Below are 19,649 nucleotides of genomic sequence, written 5' to 3' on the forward strand. Positions count from 1 at the left end.
ACCGCGGCTGCGTTTGACGGCATGGCGGTTGAACGCCGGATCCTGAAAGAAAAGGGCATTCCGGAGGAAGTAATTCCTACGCTTATTAAAGCCAGGAAAGAGGTTACAGCAAATCATTATCACCGCATATGGCGGAAATATGTTGCATGGTGTGAGTCCGAAAAGGCCCCAACTGAGGAATTTCAACTAGGTCGATTTCTGCATTTCCTGCAAGCAGGAGTGAATATGGGCCTAAAACTGGGTTCCATTAAGGTACAGATCTCGGCTCTATCGATTTTCTTTCAGAAAGAACTAGCTTCAGTACCTGAAGTTCAGACATTTGTAAAGGGAGTGCTGCATATTCAGCCCCCATATGTGCCTCCTGTGGCACCTTGGGATCTCAACGTGGTGTTGAGTTTCTTAAAATCACATTGGTTTGAACCACTAAAAACCGTGGATCTGAAATATCTCACGTGGAAGGTGGTCATGTTATTGGCCTTGGCTTCTGCCAGGCGAGTATCAGAATTGGCGGCTTTGTCTTATAAAAGCCCTTATCTGATTTTCCATATGGATAGGGCAGAATTGAGGACTCGTCCCCAGTTTCTCCCTAAGGTGGTGTCAGCGTTTCATTTGAACCAGCCTATTGTGGTGCCTGCGGCCACTAGGGACTTGGAGGACTCCAAGTTGTTAGACGTGGTCAGGGCCCTGAAAATATATGTTTCCAGGACGGCTGGAGTCAGAAAATCTGACTCGCTGTTTATCCTATATGCACCCAACAAGCTGGGTGCTCCTGCTTCTAAGCAGACTATTGCTCGTTGGATTTGTAGTACAATTCAACTTGCACATTCTGTGGCAGGCCTGCCACAGCCAAAATCTGTCAATGCCCATTCCACAAGGAAGGTGGGCTCATCTTGGGCGGCTGCCCGAGGGGTCTCGGCTTTACAACTTTGCCGAGCTGCTACTTGGTCAGGGGCAAACACGTTTGCAAAATTCTATAAATTTGATACCCTGGCTGAGGAGGACCTGGAGTTCTCTCATTCGGTGTTGCAGAGTCATCCGCACTCTCCCGCCCGTTTGGGAGCTTTGGTATAATCCCCATGGTCCTTACGGAGTTCCCAGCATCCACTAGGACGTCAGAGAAAATAAGAATTTACTCACCGGTAATTCTATTTCTCGTAGTCCGTAGTGGATGCTGGGCGCCCATCCCAAGTGCGGTTTATCTGCAATACTTGTACATAGTTATTGTTAACTAAATCGGGTTATTGTTGAGCCATCTGTTGAGAGGCTCAGTTGTTTCATACTGTTAACTGGGTTTCATATCACGAGTTGTACGGTGTGATTGGTGTGGCTGGTATGAGTCTTACCCGGGATTCAAAATCCTTCCTTATTGTGTACGCTCGTCCGGGCACGGTATCCTAACTGAGGCTTGGAGAAGGGTCATAGTGGGAGGAGCCAGTGCACACCAGGTAGTCTGAAATCTTTCTAGAGTGCCCAGCCTCCTTCGGAGCCCGCTATTCCCCATGGTCCTTACGGAGTTCCCAGCATCCACTACGGACTACGAGAAATAGAATTACCGGTGAGTAAATTCTTATTTTTACCTTATGTTTCCCCACAGCAAAAGAAAACGCCGCAATACCAGATGCAGTCCTTTCGGTCGCATAAGTCCAGAAGAGGTCGGGTCTCTTCCTTCCTCGCCAGAGGTAAGGATAGAGGGAAAAAACTGCCTGCTACGGCTAGTTCCCAGGAGCAGAAGTCCTCCCCGGCTTCTACTAAATCCACCGCATGACGCTGTGGCTCCACTGAGGTAGTCTGCGCCGGTGGGGGCACGTCTTCGACTCTTCAGCCACGTCTGGGTTCAGTCAGACGTGGATCCTTGGGCAATGGAAATTGTATCCCAGGGTTACAAGCTGGAATTCGAAGACGTGCCTCCTCGCCGGTTTTTCAAATCGGCCTTACCAGCTGCTTCCCCAGAAAGGGGGATAGTTTTAGCTGCAATTCAAAAACTGTGTCAACAACAAGTGGTTATCGAGGTTCCCCTAGTTCAACAGGGGAAGAAGTACTATTCAAGCCTATTTGTGGTCCCGAAACTGGATGGCTCGGTCAGACCCATTCTAAATTTAAAATCCCTAAACCTGTACTTGAAAAAGTTCAAATTCAAGATGGAATTGCTGCGGGCAGTTATCTCCAGCCTGGAAGGGGGGGATTTTATGGTGTCACTAGACATAAAGGATGCATACATTCATGTCCCCATATATCCCCCTCATCAGGCGTACCTGAGATTCGCTGTACAGGACTGTCCTTACCAGTTTCAGATGTTGCCGTTTGGGCTTTCCACGGCCCCGAGGAATTTCACCAAGGTAATGGTGGAAATGATGGTGCTCCTGCGCTGGCAGGGAGTCACAATTATCCCGTACTTGGACGATCTGATAAAAGCGAGATCGAGAGATCAGTTGCTGAAAAGCGTGTCGCTCTCCCTGAGAGTGCTGCAGCAACATGGCTGGATTCTAAATCTACCAAAGTCACAGTTGGTTTCAACGACTCGGCTATCTTTCTTAGGCATGATTCTGGACACGGAACAAAAGAGGGTTTTTCTCCCAATGGAAAAAGCCCAGGAACTCCAGAACATGGTCAGAGACCTGTTAAAACCGAAAAGAGTGTCAGTCCATCAATGCACTCGAGTACTGGGGAAAATGGTGGCGACCTACGAGGCCATCCCCTTCGGCAGGTTTCATGCGAGGATGTTTCAGTGGGACCTTCTGGACAAGTGGTCCGGGTCCCATCTTCAAATTCATCAGAAAATAAGCCTGTCCCCCAGGGCCAGGGTGTCTCTCCTGTGGTGGCTGCAGAGTGCTCACCTTCTATAGGGTCGCAGGTTCGGCATTCAAGACTGGGTTCTGTTGACCACGGACGCGAGCCTCCGAGGATGGGGAGCAGTCACACAAGGAAGAAACTTTCAGGGGATATGGTCAAGCCAGGAGGCTTGTCTAAACATCAATGTACTGGAATTGAGGGCCATATACAACGGCCTACGTCAAGCGGAGAATCTTCTTCGCGACCTACCGGTTCTGATTCAATCAGACAACGTCACAGCCGTGGCTCATGTAAACCGCCAAGGCGGAACAAGGAGAAGAGTGGTAAAGGCGGAAGCCACCAGGATTCTGCATTGGGCGGAAAATCACATAAGCGCTTTGGCAGCAGTTTTCATTCCGGGAGTGGACAACTGGGAAGCAGACTTCCTCAGCAGACACGATCTCCATCCAGGAGAGTGGGGACTTCATCAAGAAGTTTTTGCAGAGATAACAAGTCATTGGGGACTTCCTCAAATAGACATTATGGCGACACGCTTCAACAAGAAGCTTCGGAGGTATTGTGCCAGGTCAAGGGACCCTCAGGCAGTAGCAGTGGACGCCCTGGTGACACCATGGGTGTTTCAGTCGGTCTATGTGTTCCCTCCTCTTCCACTCATCAAAGATATTGAGAATCATAAGACGAAAAAGAGTGCAGACAATACTCATTGTTCCAGATTGGCCTCGAAGGGCCTGGTACTCAGATCTTCAGGAAATGCTCACAGAAGATCCGTGGCCTCTTCCTCTCAGAGAGGACCTGTTGCAACAGGGGCCCTGCGTGTTCCAAGACTTACCGCGGTTACGTTTGACGGCATGGCGGTTGAACACCGAATCCTAGCTGGGAAAGGCATTCCGGAAGAAGTCAGTGGATATGGGCCTAAAATTAGGCTCCATTAAAGTACAGATTTCGTCCCCCTATCAATTTTCTTTCAGAAGGAATTGGCTTCTCTCCCAGAAGTCCAGACTTTTGTAAAGGGAGTGCTGCACATACAGCCTCCTTTTGTGCCTCCAGTGGCACCATGGGACCTTAATGTGGTGTTACAGTTACTAAAATCTCACTGGTTTGAACCTCTTCAAACGGTTGAATTAAAATTTCTCACTTGGAAGGTGGTCATGTTGTTGGCCTTGGCATCTGCAAGGCGGGTGTCCGAATTGGCGGCTTTGTCTCATAAAAGCCCCTATCTGATTTTCCATGTGTACAGAGCAGAATTAAGGACTCGTCCTCAATTTTTGCCTAAGGTGGTTTCATATGAACCAACCTATTGTGGTACCTGTGGCTACGCATGACTTAGAGGATTCCAAGTCCCTTGATGTAGTCAGGGCCTTAAAAATTTATGTAGCCAGGACGGCTCGGGTTAGGAAAACAGAGGCACTGTTTGTCCTGTAAGCAGCCAACAAGGTTGGCGCTCCTGCTTCTAAGCAGACTATTGCTCGCTGGATCTTTAACACGATTCAGCAGGCTCATTCTACGGCTGGATTGCCGTTACCAAATTCGGTAAAGGCCCATTCCACTAGGAAGGTGGGCTCTTCTTGGGCGGCTGCCCGAGGCGTCTCGGCATTACAGCTTTGCCGAGCAGCGACTTGGTCGGGTTCAAATACTTTTGCAAAGTTCTACAAGTTCGATACCATGGCTGATGAGGACCTCGTGTTTGCTCAATCGGTGCTGCAGAGTCATCCGCACTTTCCCGCCCGTTCTGGAACTTTGGTATAATCCCCATGGTTCTTACGGAGTCCCCAGCATCCTCTAGGACGTAAGAGAAAATAAGATTTTAAACCTACCGGTAAATCTTTTTCTCCTAGTCTGTAGAGGATGCTGGGCGCCCGTCCCAGTGCGGACATATTTCTGGAAGGCTTGTTTATAGTTATTGCTTACATAAGGGTTATGTTACAGTTGAGATCAGTCTTTAGCTGATGCTGTTTTTGTTCATACTGTTGCCTGGTTACGTATATTCCAGGTTATACGGTGTGGATGGTGTGGGCTGGTATGAATCTTGCCCTTAGATTAACAAAAATCCTTTCCTCGCACTGTCCGTCTCCTCTGGGCACAGTTCTCTAACTGAGGTCTGGAGGAGGGGCATAGAGGGAGGAGCCAGTGCACACCCATCTAAAGTTCTTTATAGTGCCCATGTCTCCTGTGGAGCCCGTCTATACCCCATGGTCCTTACGGAGTCCCCAGCATCCTCTACGGACTAGGAGAAAAAGATTTACAGGTAGGTTTAAAATCTTATTTTTTCATGAAGACAGAGTGGAGCTCCGTACAAAATCAGAGTTTTTACCTAAGGTGATGTCTGGTTTCTGCATTAACCAACAGATTGTGGTCCCCTCCTTCCACAGATTGGCAGACGGGGACTTAGCCTTGGATGTGGTCGGAGCCTTACGGATATACGTACAAGCTACAAATTCCATTAGGAGTCAGATGCTTTGTTTGTCATGTCTGATGGTCCCAGCAAGGTCTGACCAGCTTCAAAACAGTCTTTGGCCAGATGGATACGACTAACCATAAAGCAGGCATATCACTCTAGTGGTAAGAGTTCCATTTTGGGTAGGTGCTCATACTACCAGGAGCTTCCAGTACCCAACTTAGCAGAGCTGCTACGTGGTCATTAGTACACACGTGCACTTGTTTCTACAAGTTTGATATGTTTGCATCTAGAGATGCAAAGTTTGGACGGCTGGTTCTTCAGGCTTCGGACGGCACTCCCGCCCATGGGAGTATCTTTGGGACGTCCCCAACTGTCTGAGATCTCCAGTGTCCCCTAGTGGATGAAAAGAGAAAAGATGATTTTGGTTCTAACCAATAAATCAATTTCTCTGAATCCACTCTGGGACACTGGACGCCCACCTCGGTGCTGTCAGCCTTCGTGTTCTTGTTAAATTTAGTTCAAACCGTTTGATTATTGTGTTCATAGTTCTTGGTTGTTGTTTGACGTGTTGGTATGGTTGGTTCCTGCCCGTATGCCTTTGATTTTTCATGTTCTCTCTTCTCTCCGTCAATTTTTCAAAGTGGAGGGATGGGGGGGGAGGGGGCGTGAAGGGGGAGGAGCCAGCTGTGCATACATTTTTTTTTAAATTATATTGTGCTACCTCCGGTCTGCATCCTTCACACCCCTCAGCTGTCTGAGATCTCCAGTGTCCCCGAGTGGATTCAGAGAAATGGATTTATCGGTAAGAACCAAAATCCCCTTTTTAGAAAGCAGAGTTTTTATTGTGTCTGGAGCGAGAGCAATTCCCTGATTCTCATGACTGCTACCAGCTAACGTGAGCCGCTAGCGAATTAGCTGATTAAAAACGCATTTGTTAGGCCGATATTATGCATTTCTGTGTATCTTTTTTTGGCATAAGATGAAAGATGGGGAGGTGTTTCTGCTGTATTAGAGTTTCGTAAGCTTTAATGTTGCCTAATTATGAATTCGTATTTGCAAGCAAATAAATGAGTCAAATTATAACTCTAATCGTATGAGATGTAAATTGTGCATATATTCTTCCGATTTGTAACCTTATGCATTGCTCAGCATGTGGGCAGATACAGTTTTGCTATTTTTATTTACATAGATCACACCCATTTTACTCACAACTCTTCATCAAATCCATGTGAGTGCTTTAACCAGTTTGTGCTTTAAGCTAAAACGACCTAAAGCAGGGGTGGCCAACCAGTAAGAGGCAAAGAGACAGAAAAGATCCGTAGTAAAGGGCAAGAGCCACTATCATGCGCGCGGCCAAAAGTGGGGGCGTGGCCTAGTTTTCACAAAGCCACACCCCATTTTTGTGCGCGCACCTTTCGGTATGACATTTGTAGGAGTATGACCTTGTGTCATAACCCCGTTTTTAGTCATGTTGTACAGTGCCACATACATATAATGCCCCAGTACAGTGCCACATACATATAAAAATGCCAATAAATGGGTGCCTCCACAGTGCCAGATACATATACCCCCCTCCACAGTGCCAGATACACATATGTCCACACAGTGCCAGATAAATATATGCCCCCAGTGCTAGATACACATGTCCCCACAGTGCCAGCTATGCCCCCAGTGCCAGATACACATGCCCCACAGTGCCAGATATGCTTTCAGTGCAGATGTGCCAGCTATGCCCCCAGTGCCAGATACATATGTCCTAACAGTGCCAGATATGCCCCCAGTGCCAGATATGCCCCCCCAGTGCCAGCTACACATGTCCGTACAGTGCCAGATATGGCCCCCCCAGTGCCAGCTACACATGTCCGTACAGTGCCAGATATGCCCCCAGTGCCAGCTACACATGCCCCCACAGTGCCAGATAGGCCCCCAGTGCCAGCTACACATGCCCCCACAGAACCAGATAAACATGCCCCCACAGTGCCAGCTATGCCCCCAGTACAAGATACACATGCCCCACAGTGCCAGATATGCCTCCAGTGCAGATACACATGTCCTAACAGTGCCAGATATACCCCCAGTGCCAGATACACATGTCCCCACAGTGCCAGCTAAGCCCCCAGTGCAGATACACATGCCCCCACAGTGCCAGCTATGGCCCCAGCGCAGATACACATGTCCCCACAGTGCCAGCTATGCCCCCAGGGCAGACACACATGCCCCCACAGTGCCAGCTAAGCCCCCAACGCAGATACACTTGCCCCCACAGCGCCAGCAATGCCCCCAGTGCAGACACACATGCCCCCACAGTGCCAGCTATGCCCCCAGCACAGATACACATGCCCCCACAGTGCCAGCTATGGCCCCAGCGCAGATACACATGCCCCCACAGTGCCAGCTATGCCCCCAGCGCAGATACACATGCCCCCACAGTGCCAGCTATGCCCCCAGTGCAGATACACATGCCCCCACAGTGCCAGCTATGGCCACAGTGCAAATACACGTCCCCACTGTGGCTCGCCCCCCAAGTGCTGCTCACCGTGCTGCTGCTCCTGCTGCTGTGCGGGGAGGCGAGGAGAGCGTGCGCCTATCCTGTTCCTCTAATTCCGGTGGCAGTGTATATCTTCAATATAGCGCCGGCCCGTGAGCCAATCAGAGCTCGCGATCCGGCAGCCAATCAGGAGCCTTAGCTGCCGGACCGCGAGCTCTGATTGGCTCATGGTCCGTCACCGAATTGAAGCTAGACATCGCCGCAGGAGTCGGGGCAGGAGAGGCGCGCACTGCACTCTCCTCCCCTCTCCTCACACGCCGCTGAGACTCTATTAAAGTAGCGCAGCGGTGGCCGGGAGCGGATCGAGCCGCATGCGGACGCTGAAAGAGCCGCATGCGGCTCGAGAGCCGCGGGTTGGCCACCTCTGACTTAAAGGGTCTCCAGGCAACTAAATTATGATCAAAATATGAATGGTTGGTTATGGGATAAAACAGGCCTGATGAGTACCACAATCTGCTCATCTCTGGCCACCTTTGATATTCACTATTATGCATTCCTTGTTTCTTGTCTCTGAAATGGTGTTAATTTTTCTCACTCACATGTTACTTTGGCTGTTTGCTTTTCCAGAATTAACTGAATAGTTCTATAACAATCTACAGTTTATTCATGAATAGTTCTAAATGCATTCACATAATTTCTTTTTTGTGAATTCACAAGTGTGTTGCTTCTCTTTTCCAAACATTAAACTACTATACCTAGGTATGTTTCTCTGACGTCCTAAGTGGATGCTGGGGACTCCGTCAGGACCATGGGGATTAGCGGCTCCGCAGGAGACAGGGCACAAAACTAAAGCTTTAGGATCAGGTGGTGTGTACTGGCTCCTCCCCCTATGACCCTCCTCCAAGCCCCAGTTAGGTTTTTGTGCCCGTCCGAGCAGGGTGCAATCTAGGTGGCTCTCTTAAGGAGCTGCTTAGAAAAAGTTTTTAGGTTTCTTATTTTCAGTGAGTCCTGCTGGCAACAGGCTCACTGCATCGAGGGACTTAGGGGAGAGAAGTTCAACTCACCTGCGTGCAGGATGGATTGGCTTCTTAGGCTACTGGACACCATTAGCTCCAGAGGGAGTCGGAACACAGGTCTCACCCTGGGGTTCGTCCCGGAGCCGCGCCGCCGACCCCCCTTGCAGATGCTGAAGATTGAAGGTCCAGAAACCGGCGGCAGAAGGCTTTTCAGTCTTCATGAAGGTAGCGCACAGCACTGCAGCTGTGCGCCATTGTTGTCACACACTTCACACCAACGGTCACGGAGGGTGCAGGGCGTTGCTGGGGGCGCCCTGGGCAGCAATGTATAATACCTTATTCTGGCTAAAAATACATCACATATAGCCCCTGGAGGCTATATGGATGTATTTAACCCCTGCCAGGTCTCAGAAAAACGGGAGAAGAAGCCCGCCGAAAAGGGGGCGGGGCCTATTCTCCTCAGCACACAGCGCCATTTTCCCTCACAGAAAGGCTGGTGGGAAGGCTCCCAGGCTCTCCCCTGCACTGCACTACAGAAACAGGGTTAAAACAGAGAGGGGGGGGCACTTATTTGGCGATATGTATATATATATTAAAATGCTATAAGGGAAAAACACTTATATAAAGGTTGTCCCTGTATAATATAGCGTTTTTGGTGTGTGCTGGCAAACTCTCCCTCTGTCTCCCCAAAGGGCTAGTGGGGTCCTGTCCTCTATCAGAGCATTCCCTGTGTGTGTGCTGTGTGTCGGTACTTGTGTGTCGACATGTATGAGGACGATGTTGGTGAGGAGGCGGAGCAATTGCCGGTAATGGTGATGTCACTCTCTAGGGAGTCGACACCGGAATGGATGGCTTATTTAAGGAATTACGTGATAATGTCAACACGCTGCAAGGTCGGTTGACGACATGAGACGGCCGGCAAACCAATTAGTACCTGTCCAGGCGTCTAAAACACCGTCAGGGGCGTTAAAACGTCCTTTTACCTCAGTCGGTCGACACAGACACGGACACTGACTCCAGTGTCGACGGTGAAGAAACAAACGTATTTTCCTTTAGGGCCACACGTTACTTGTTAAGGGCAATGAAGGAGATGTTACATATTTCTGATACTACAAGTACCACAAAAAAGGGTATTATGTGGAGTGTGAAAAAACTACATGTGGTTTTTCCTGAATCAGATAAATTAAATGAAGTGTGTGATGATGCGTGGGTTTCCCCCGATAGAAAATTATTGGCGGTATACCCTTTCCCGCCAGAAGTTATGGCGCGTTGGGAAACACACCTTAGGGTGGATAAGGCGCTCACACGCTTATAAAAACAAGTGGCGTTACCGTCTCCAGATACGGACGCCCTCAAGGAGCCAACTGATAGGAGGTTGGAAAATATCCTAAAAAGTATATACACACATACTGGTGTTATACTGCGACCAGCGATCGCCTCAGCCTGGATGGGCAGCGCTGGGGTGGCTTGGTCGGATTCCCTGACTGGAAATATTGATACCCTTGACAGGGACAGTATTTTATTGACTATAGAGCATTTAAAAGATGCATTTCTATATATGCGAAACTCTGGCATCAAGAGTAAGTGCGATGTCCATATCTGCCAGACGATGTTTATGGACACGACAGTGGTCAGGTGATGCAGATTCCAAACGGCACATGGAAGTATTGCCGTATAAAGGGGAGGAGTTATTTGGGGTCGGTCCATCGGACCTGGTGGCCACGGCAACAGCTAGAAAATCCACCTTTTTTACCCCAAGTCACATCTCAGCAGAAAAAGACATAGTCTTTTCAGCCTCAGTCCTTTCGTCCCCATAATATCTGCCCAGGGATAGAGGTAAGGGAAGAAGACTGCAGCAGGCAGCCCATTCCCAGGAACAGAAGCCTTCCACCGCTTCTGCCAAGTCCTCAGCATGACGCTGGGGCCGTACAAACAGGTGCGGTGGGGGGTCGTCTCAAGAGTTTCAGCACGCAGTGGGCTCACTCGCAAGTGGACCCCTGGATCCTACAAGTAGTATCCCAGGGGTACAGATTGGAAATTCGAGACGTCTCCCCCTCGCAGGTTCCTGAAGTTTGCTTTACCAACGTCTACCTCCGACAGGGAGGCAGTATTGGAAACAATTCACAAGCTGTATTCCCAGCAGGTGATAATCAAAGTACCCCTCCTACAACAAGTAAAGGGGTATTATTCCACACTATATTGTGGTACTGAAGCCAGACGGCTCGGTGAGACCTATTCTAAATGGAGTCACTCAGAGCAGTGATAGCGAACCAGGAAGAAGGGGACTATATGGTGTCCCTGGACATCAAGGATGCTTACCTCCATGTCCAAATTTGCCCTTCTCACAAAGGGTACCTCAGGTTCGTGGTACAAAACTGTCACTATCAGTTTCAGACGCTGCCGTTTGGATTGTCCACGGCACCCCGGGTCTTTACCAAGGTAATGGCCGAAATGATGATTCTTCTTCAAAGAAAAGGCGTCTTAATTATCCCTTACTTGGACGATCTCCTGATAAGGGCAAGGTCCAGAGAACAGTTGGAGGTCTGAGTAGCACTATCTCAAGTAGTTCTACGACAGCACGGGTGGATTCTAAATATTCCAAAATCGCAGCTGTCTCCGACGACACGTCTGCTGTCCCTAGGGATGATTCTGGACACAGTCCAGAAAAAGGTGTTTCTCCCGGAGGAGAAAGCCAGGGAGTTATCCGAGCTAGTCAGGAACCTCAAAAAACCAGGAAAAGTGTCAGTGCATCATTGCACAAGGGTCCTGGGAAAAATGGTGGCTTCTTACGAAGCGATTCCATTCGGCAGATTTCACGCAAGAACTTTTCAGTGGGATCTGCTGGACAAATGGTCCGGATCGCATCTTCAGATGCATCAGCGGATAACGCTGTCTCCAAGGACAAGGGTGTCTCTTCTGTGGTGGCTGCAGAGTGCTCATCTACTAAAGTGCCACAGTTATGCATTCAGGACTGGGTCCTGGTGACCACGGATTCCAGCTTGAAAGGCTGGGGAGCAGTCACACAGGGAAAAAATTTCCAGGGAGTGTGATCAAGTCTGGGGACTTCTCTCCGCATAAATATACTGGAGCTAAGAGCAATTTACAATGCTCTAAGCTTAGCAAGACCTTCTGCTTCAAGGTCAGCCGGTATTGATCCAGTGGGACAACATCACGGCAGTCGCCCACGTAAACAGACAGGGCGGCACAAGAAGCAGGAGGACAATGGCAGAAACTGCAAGGATTCTTCGCTGGGCGGAAAATCATGTGATAGCACTGTCAGCAGTTTTCATTCCGGGAGTGGACAACTGGGAAGCAGACTTCCTCAGCACGACCTCCACCCGGGAGAGTGGGGACTTCATCGAGAAGTTGTTTCCACATGATTGTGCACCGTTGGGAAAGACCAAAGGTGGACATGATGGCGTCCCGCCTGAACAAAAAACTGGACAGGTATTGCGCCAGGTCAAGAGACCCTCAGGAAATAGCTGTGGACGTTCTGGTAACACCATGGGTGTACCAGTCGGTGTATGTGTTCCCTCCTCTGCTTCTCATACCAAAGGTACTGAGAATTATAAGACGTAGAGGAGTAAGAACTATACTCGTGGCTCCGGATGGGCCAAGAAGGACTTGGTATCCGGAACTTCATGAGATGCTCACAGAGGACTCAGGGCCTCTGCCGATAAGAAGGGACTTGCTTCAGCAAGTACCATGTCTGTTCCAAGACTTACCGCGGGTGCGTTTGACGGCATGGCGGTTGAACGCCGGATCCTAAGGGAAAAAAGGCATTCCGGAAGAGGTCATTCCTACCCTGGTCAAAGCCAGGAAGGAGGTGACCGCACAACATTATCACCACATGTGGCGAAAATATGTTGCGTGGTGTGAGACCAGGAAGGCCCCACGAAGAAATTTCAACTCGGTCGATTCCTGCATTTCCTGCAAACAGGAGTGTCTATGGGCCTCAAATTAGGGTCCATTAAGGTTCAAATTTCGGCCCTGTCGATTTTCTTCCAGAAAGAATTGGCTTCAGTTCCTGAAGTCCAGAAATTTTACAAGGGAGTACTGCATATACAACCCCCTTTTGTGCCTCCAGTGGCACTGTGGGATCTCAACGTAGTCCTGGGATTCCTCAAATCACGTTGGTTTAAACCGCTCAAATCTGTGGATTTGAAATATCTCACATGGAAAGTGACCATGATGTTGGCCCTGGCCTCGGCCAGGCGAGTGTCAGAATTGGCGGCTTTGTCTCACAAAAGCCCATATCTGATTGTCCATTCGGACAGGGCAGAGCTGCGGACTCGTCCCCAGTTTCTCCCTAAGGTGGTGTCAGCGTTTCATATGAACCAGCTTTTTTGTGGTACCTGCGGCTACTAGAGACTTGGAGGACTCTAAGTTGCTAGATGTTGTCAGGGCCCTGAAAATATAGATTTCCAGGACGGCTGGAGTCAGGAAAACTGACTTGCTGTTATCCTGTATGCACCCAAAAAACTGGGTGCTCTTGCTTCTAAGCAGACGATTGCTAGTTGAATGTGTAGTACAATTCAGCTTGCACATTCTGTGGCAGGACTGCCACAGCCAAAATATATAAATGCCCATTCCACAAGGAAGGTGGGCTCATCTTGGGCGACTGCCCGAGGGGTCTCGGCTTTACAACTTTGCCGAGCTGCTACTTGGTCAGGGGCACACCCTGGCTGAGGAGGACCTGGAGTTCTCTCACTCGGTGCTGCAGAGTCATCCGCACTCTCCCGCCCGTTTGGGAGCTTTGGTATAATCCCCATGGTCCTGACGGAGTCCCCAGCATCCACTTAGGACATCAGAGAAAATAAGATTTTACTTACCGATAAATCTATTTCTCGTAGTCCGTAGTGGATGCTGGGCGCCCATCCCAAGTGCGGATTGTCTGCAATACTTGTACATAGATAGTTATTGTTACAAAAAAAATCAGGTTGTTATTGTTGTGAGCCGTCTGTTCAGAGGCTCCTACGTTTGTCATACTGTTAACTGGGTTTAGATCACAAGTTATACGGTGTGATTGGTGTGGCTGGTATGAGTCTTACCCGGGATTCAATATCCTTCCTTATTGTGTACGCTCGTCCGGGCACAGTATCCTAACTGAGGCTTGGAGGAGGGTCATAGGGGGAGGAGCCAGTACACACCACCTGATCCTAAAGCTTTAGTTTTGTGCCCTGTCTCCTGCGGAGCCGCTAATCCCCATGGTCCTGACGGAGTCCCCAGCATCCACTACGGACTACGAGAAATAGATTTATCGGTAAGTAAAATCTTATTTATTAACAGATGATATCAAACATTAATTCAGGTACAATGTTTTTTTTTTGTTTTTTTTTTACATGAACATTCAAACTGCAGTTTTTTCAGATGTATTCTATAAGAATATGGGACAGTTGCTACGTTTAGACACCCAGTAGCCGCAGGGCTGACATTTCTTCTTGCAGCCTCCTGTGGTGTGAGAAGAAATGTGCACGAAGGACTTTATTCAGCAAGGATTGAAGATTCTGCTTTTTAGCAGATTCTGCAATCCTTTCATTTGCATGGTAGGGGTCGCCCATCATGCTACCCATCGCCCACCCACTGCGATCACGCTCTAATTGCGATCGCAACACATTTAGAGTGTGGTTGCAGAAACTATGGTAGCCTCCTAGCTGTGTTGGCAGGAGTTCCGCTGCCATTATTGCGATCAGAGTGGCTGCGTGTCATGATATGCAGCCGCCCCAAAAACGCGGCTTACACCCCCCTCCCGTTTCCCTGACACCGCCCCAAAAACGCTATGTGTTTTTGGATATTTTGCCCCTTAGTAGGATCTGAAAAGGGGTATCAGAGGACTCGGTCTGATCTTTGAAAACATGTTCTAAGACCCCATAGATTAAGGAAGAGAAATATATGCAAGGTCGACAGTGTCTAGGTCGACCAATATTGGTCAACAGTAACTAGGTCGACAGGGACTCTAAGTCGACATGGTCTAGGTGAGAGGTTCTCAACCGCGGTCCTCAAGTACCCCCAACAGTTCATGTTTTCCAGGTCTCCTCACAGGATTGCAAGTGAAATAATTTGCTACACCTGTGGGTCTTTTAAAATGTGTCAGTGAGTAATGAATACACCTGTGCATCAGCTAGGTGACCCGGAAAACATTAACTGTTGGGGGTACTTGAGGATCGAGGTTGAGAACCACTGGTCTAGGTTGACAGGTCAAAAGGTCGACATGAGTTTTTAAAAAAATAAAAATTGGTGTCGTTTTCGCAGTACAGTGACCGGTAACCCAATCAGTGCACCATGTCAACTCGCATGCCCAATCAGTGCACCATGTCAACTCGCATGGCTTGTTTCGCTCACCGTGCTTCGGGAAAGGTGCCTCGCTCCACATGTTACCGTTCCCAATCGTAGTCCACGTGGATCGTAAAGTATGAAAAAGTAAAAAAAAAAAAATTGGAAAACTCATGTCATGACCTGTCGACCTAGTTACTGTCGGCCAATAGTGGTCGACCTAGACACTGTCGACCTAGAGAACGGATACCGAGATATTGTGTCCACTCTGTAGACCAGGCATTCCCAACCTTGGTCCTCAAGCCACACTGACAGTCCAGATTTTAGTGATATCCATGCTTGAGCACAGGTGACTTAATAAGTATTACAGTTATTTTGATTTAACAGCACATTATGCATCTCCTGATAAACTATGTGCTGCTGGGGGACACTGCTACTTCTACTTGCAATTCTGTGTGTGGGTTCGTGCTACCTCCATTCCCCTCCTGACATCATGTCACTGCCCCGTCACATGCAGCCCTGTCGTCACTGACACATCATGCATGTCCTGATATACTCTGTGCTGCTGACCCATCCCTAGGGGTGTGTTACCCGCACAGTTTTGCTCCCAGATTGTAAGTCATATGTGTACCAAGTTTGATGTAAATTGCACCAGGCATTCCAGAGTTATGCTGTCTGCTGAAATACGCTGTGCTGCTGCCTCCCCCTTAGGGGTGCTAGGGGTGTCTTACCTGCACAGTGTTTGTTCCAAGATTGTAAGTTATATGTGTACCAGGTTTGGTATAAATTGCTGCAGGCATTCCAGAGTTATGCTGGCTGCTGAAATACTCTGTGCTGAGGGATGTTTTACCCCCACAGTGTTTGTTCCAAGATTGTACGTCATATGTGTACCAAGCTTGGTGTAAATTGCTGCAGGCATTCCAGAGTTATGCTGGAACATTCATTTATTAATTTTTGGCGATTTCTGTGGATGGACAGTGACATTTGTACAACCAGTTCTCAGTAAGCACCTGGGACCTAAGGAGAAGCTACATGCCAAGTTTCAGGATTGTAGACCTTGTGGTTTAAGAAATTTTGTGATGAGTCGATCAGTGAGTCAATCTCCCTTTTAGATATGTAGATTATTATCCTTTATATGGCGCCACAAGGGTTCTGCAGCGCCTAGCAAACTACATAAAATAAGAACAGTGACTTCCAGTACAATACAATATAGGACAAGTACAAGGTATAGAAACATTGCTGCATCACTGGACATGACACGGAAATAAGTATCAGGGTGGTTAAAACAGAGGGCTAGGTGCCGTTTTAATGGGTGTAATATGTTATGCCGGCGCTTGGGCTCCCAGCTCCCAGCATACCGGTGCCAGGATCCCGACCGCCGGCATGCAGGCAGCAGGGTGAGTGCAAAAGAACCCCTTATTGTCGCTCCAGGGGTGTCGTGGACACCCCAAGAAGGAGAATAGTTGTCAGTATGCCGGCTGTCGGCATTCCAGCATCGGTATGGTAAGCGCCGGGATCCCGACAGCCGGCATATCAAATAACTCCCGCTGTAAGGAGTATGGTGTAGAACAGTGATGGCTAACCTTGACACTCCAGCTGTTGTTGAACTACACATCCCAGCATGCCCTGCTACTGTTTTGCTATTTGGCCATGCTAAAACTGATGCAGAGTATGCTGGGTTGTGTAGTTCAACAACAGCTGGAGTGTCAAGGTTAGCCATCACTGGTGTAGAAGATAGTTTAAAGTTGGGTTCACTTTAGGCAATTTTTTTTTTTTTTTTTACGATATGGCCGATTCCGACGGATCAGGACTATAAAATCGTTCACAGCGTCCAGTGTGTACGCACTATCACGCACTCTTGTGAGTCGTTCATTACGTCTTCAGGTTGGTCATGCATGCAGCTCAATCTGATGGTATCATGGACGATTTTCAGCAAATTGTGCAGTTTGTACGCACTACCTATGTATACACCTAATATATATCGCTAATGACAGAACGACGCATGTGTATCATTAGTTTGTTAGAGTGCACAATATGTACGCACTATGAGGTAAACTTACTAAAATAGGAGTTCTATTTAAGATGGGATGTTGCCCATAGCACCAGTCAGATCCCCGGTATTAACCTTCTAGAGCAGTGATTTTCAACCTTTCTCGATTCGCAGCACGCCTAACAAGACTTTAAATTCCCAAGGCACGCTATCAGTTACCCACGGGGAAAAAAAAACACATTGGCCTCCACAGATATCAAATACATTGGCCCCCACAGTAATTGAACACATTGGCCCCAACAGTTAAAGCATATTGGCCCCAACAGGTATAAATCAAACACACTGACCCCCACAGTAATTCCACACCGCCACCCCATACCTTACCCAGACATACCCCTCACTCACCATCACTGCCTGACCCTCTCGCTCTTCTATTGCCAGTAATGTGCTCCAACCACTGTTCTGTCAGTACTGTGTCCTCCCTCTGTATTGCTAGTGATGTGCCCCTTAATATGGTGCAGTGGTGTGCCAGCTCCCCACTGTACTCCAATAGTGTGGTCCCCCTGTTGTATTTACAGTAGTGAATGCTCCTTCTCCCCCTCCGTTTTCCCAATACTGCGTTTCCCCCTCCCCCCCGTCCCCATGTATGGTCATTAATGTGCTGCTCCGGCCCTTCAAACTCCCTGCTACCCGAGTTAACTTACCTTGTTCTGCTCTGTCTTGACAGCCTGTACCCTCCTTACACTCACCAGACGCGTGGGTCTCCTCTCTTCTGTGACAGCACGGCGGCAAACATTAGGCTGCAGCGTCGTGACATGACGTCTGTGCGACACTGCTCAGGGGACAGAACTGACTACGGAGCGGGGAGCGGGCTTCCCCCTCCGCTTACATTCTTCCAGAACTGCTTCCTTTTTGGCCCGGAGGTCGCTGGAAGCGTCTCATTAGTAATGAAGCTTGCTGATACTGTTGCCGGCTGTGTGGCTGCACCGCTAGTAGTTCTGACACTGGGTGAAGCACTGTGCAGGGCATCTCTGGTGGCCAGTGAGCAGCAGGCTGCGGCACACCTGACAACCGCTGGCGGCACACTAGTGTGCCGCGGCACAGCGGTTGAAAAACGCTGTTCTAGAGGGTGCTAGTAGATAAATGAGAAGTAGAATCTGATTGGTTGCTATGGGCAAAATCTCATCTTAAATAGAGCTCCCATCTAAGTACATTTTATATTTTTGTTTGCACATCGTCAAATTTGTACCCAGCTTAAATCTGGGCCTAAGTTTTTAGCTGCCGTTTTGCTGACTCCAAATCCACCCAAAATTGCCTAAAACTCAGACTCAGACTGTGCCTTGCATTTGCAAGAATGTGGTAACTACCTGAGCAACTGACACACACCGTCCTGACTGTTCAGCAAAATGGGCCCACAATGAGGCTGTGTGAAGGCTGTTTTTCAGTTAGTATCTGCACTGAAGTGGACAAAATACAATCACATTAAAATATTTTACGTTAGAGATCTGTGCTTTGTATGCTTTCATCAGAGAATCTGGTTTCTCAGTTACCATTTTCATTAGATTCAAAGCAAAAACAAATATGAGCAATGCCAGCAAACCATGTTGCATGTAAGTAGTGCAAATGCATTTTTTGGCATGCATGGAAAATACTGGCTGTATGTGCATGTAGCGAAAAATTACTGGTCAGTCTTGTTTTTATACTGCAGTTTATAATGAAGTTAGAACACATCACTTCCCAACTTTACATCTCTCTGAACATTATAAATCTCCCTGCGGTGCAACATGGTTTTAATAAGGTGCACATTTCTTCTTTTTTGATATGCTCCCAATCTGAATCAGACCCATAGTGTGTGTGTATATGAGAAAGCCTGTTAGATCTATTTGACATGTAAAGACCTGGATTAATACGTCTCTAAGGCCACATTCATATAGACATTTTTCTTACAAATAATGATTAATCCTGCTCGCAGCCTCCGGATGTGCAAGCAGAAATGAGCTTTAAATGTTATCTCGGTTGATCACGATTCTGCAATTGAATAATTCCAGGCAGTGGCGAATTTCCCATTAGACACTTGTTTGGGGACAGCATTTGGATGCATGTGTTGGTACTGTAAGCCCGAAAATTGCCAGTACTTGCAATTATTTCCACTGTACTGTGCCATAAGCCATCTTGAATGAAGCGTAAATGGGTAGGACATGCACATACTACCCCTGTAAGCAGTCCTACTTAGTAAATACTCATATGTATACATAATTAAAAAGTCAAAGTTAGTGGTTTAAAAAAAATAAAAAATTCTATTGAATTGACTATCATCCAATGAGGGCTTCTAACCATTCAAGTAAAATTACGGAGGTGCCTAGGGGCCCCCTCACCCCTAAATCCACCCTTGGTTCCAGGCACTGTACCCAGGGGAACAGACCATGTGACCCAGGCTGCAGCTAATCAAAACTGCCCCTTAGTAGTGACCCAGCCCCTTTCATTACCTTAGTGCTGTCGCTGCCAGGAAGGCAGACCTTTCCAATAGGATCTGCGATGAGCAGTGTATACTTTCATGTGCTGGCACATATACAGTATTAGGATACAATTATTTGTTGTACAGCTTTATCCCCTTTGAAGTGTTTGGGAATAATAGGAGGATGAAGTCCATAGGCATGCATCTACTAAGGTAATGGAACCAGGCCAGCCTTTTTA

The 19,649-nt window shown here is 48.2% G+C and overlaps 1 protein-coding gene across 8 annotated transcripts in view; it reads left to right on the top strand.

Moving 5' to 3' along the window:
- Positions 1-19,649, top strand: part of PARG (poly(ADP-ribose) glycohydrolase) — a 330,974-nt gene that overhangs the window by 31,992 nt on the left and 279,333 nt on the right. For 2 of the 8 annotated variants that reach the window (XM_063958846.1, XM_063958848.1), the window contains exon 3: positions 18,664-18,753. The exons of the other annotated variants lie outside the window; for them this stretch is intronic. In XM_063958846.1, the coding sequence (XP_063814916.1) occupies positions 18,670-18,753 (84 nt within the window). In that variant the 5' untranslated portion in view covers positions 18,664-18,669. The remainder of the gene's footprint in view (positions 1-18,663; positions 18,754-19,649) is intronic. 8 annotated transcript variants of the gene reach the window in all.

This window comes from Pseudophryne corroboree, chromosome 3 (genome assembly GCF_028390025.1).
Source record: "Pseudophryne corroboree isolate aPseCor3 chromosome 3, aPseCor3.hap2, whole genome shotgun sequence".
Classification (NCBI taxonomy): Eukaryota; Metazoa; Chordata; class Amphibia; order Anura; family Myobatrachidae; genus Pseudophryne; species Pseudophryne corroboree.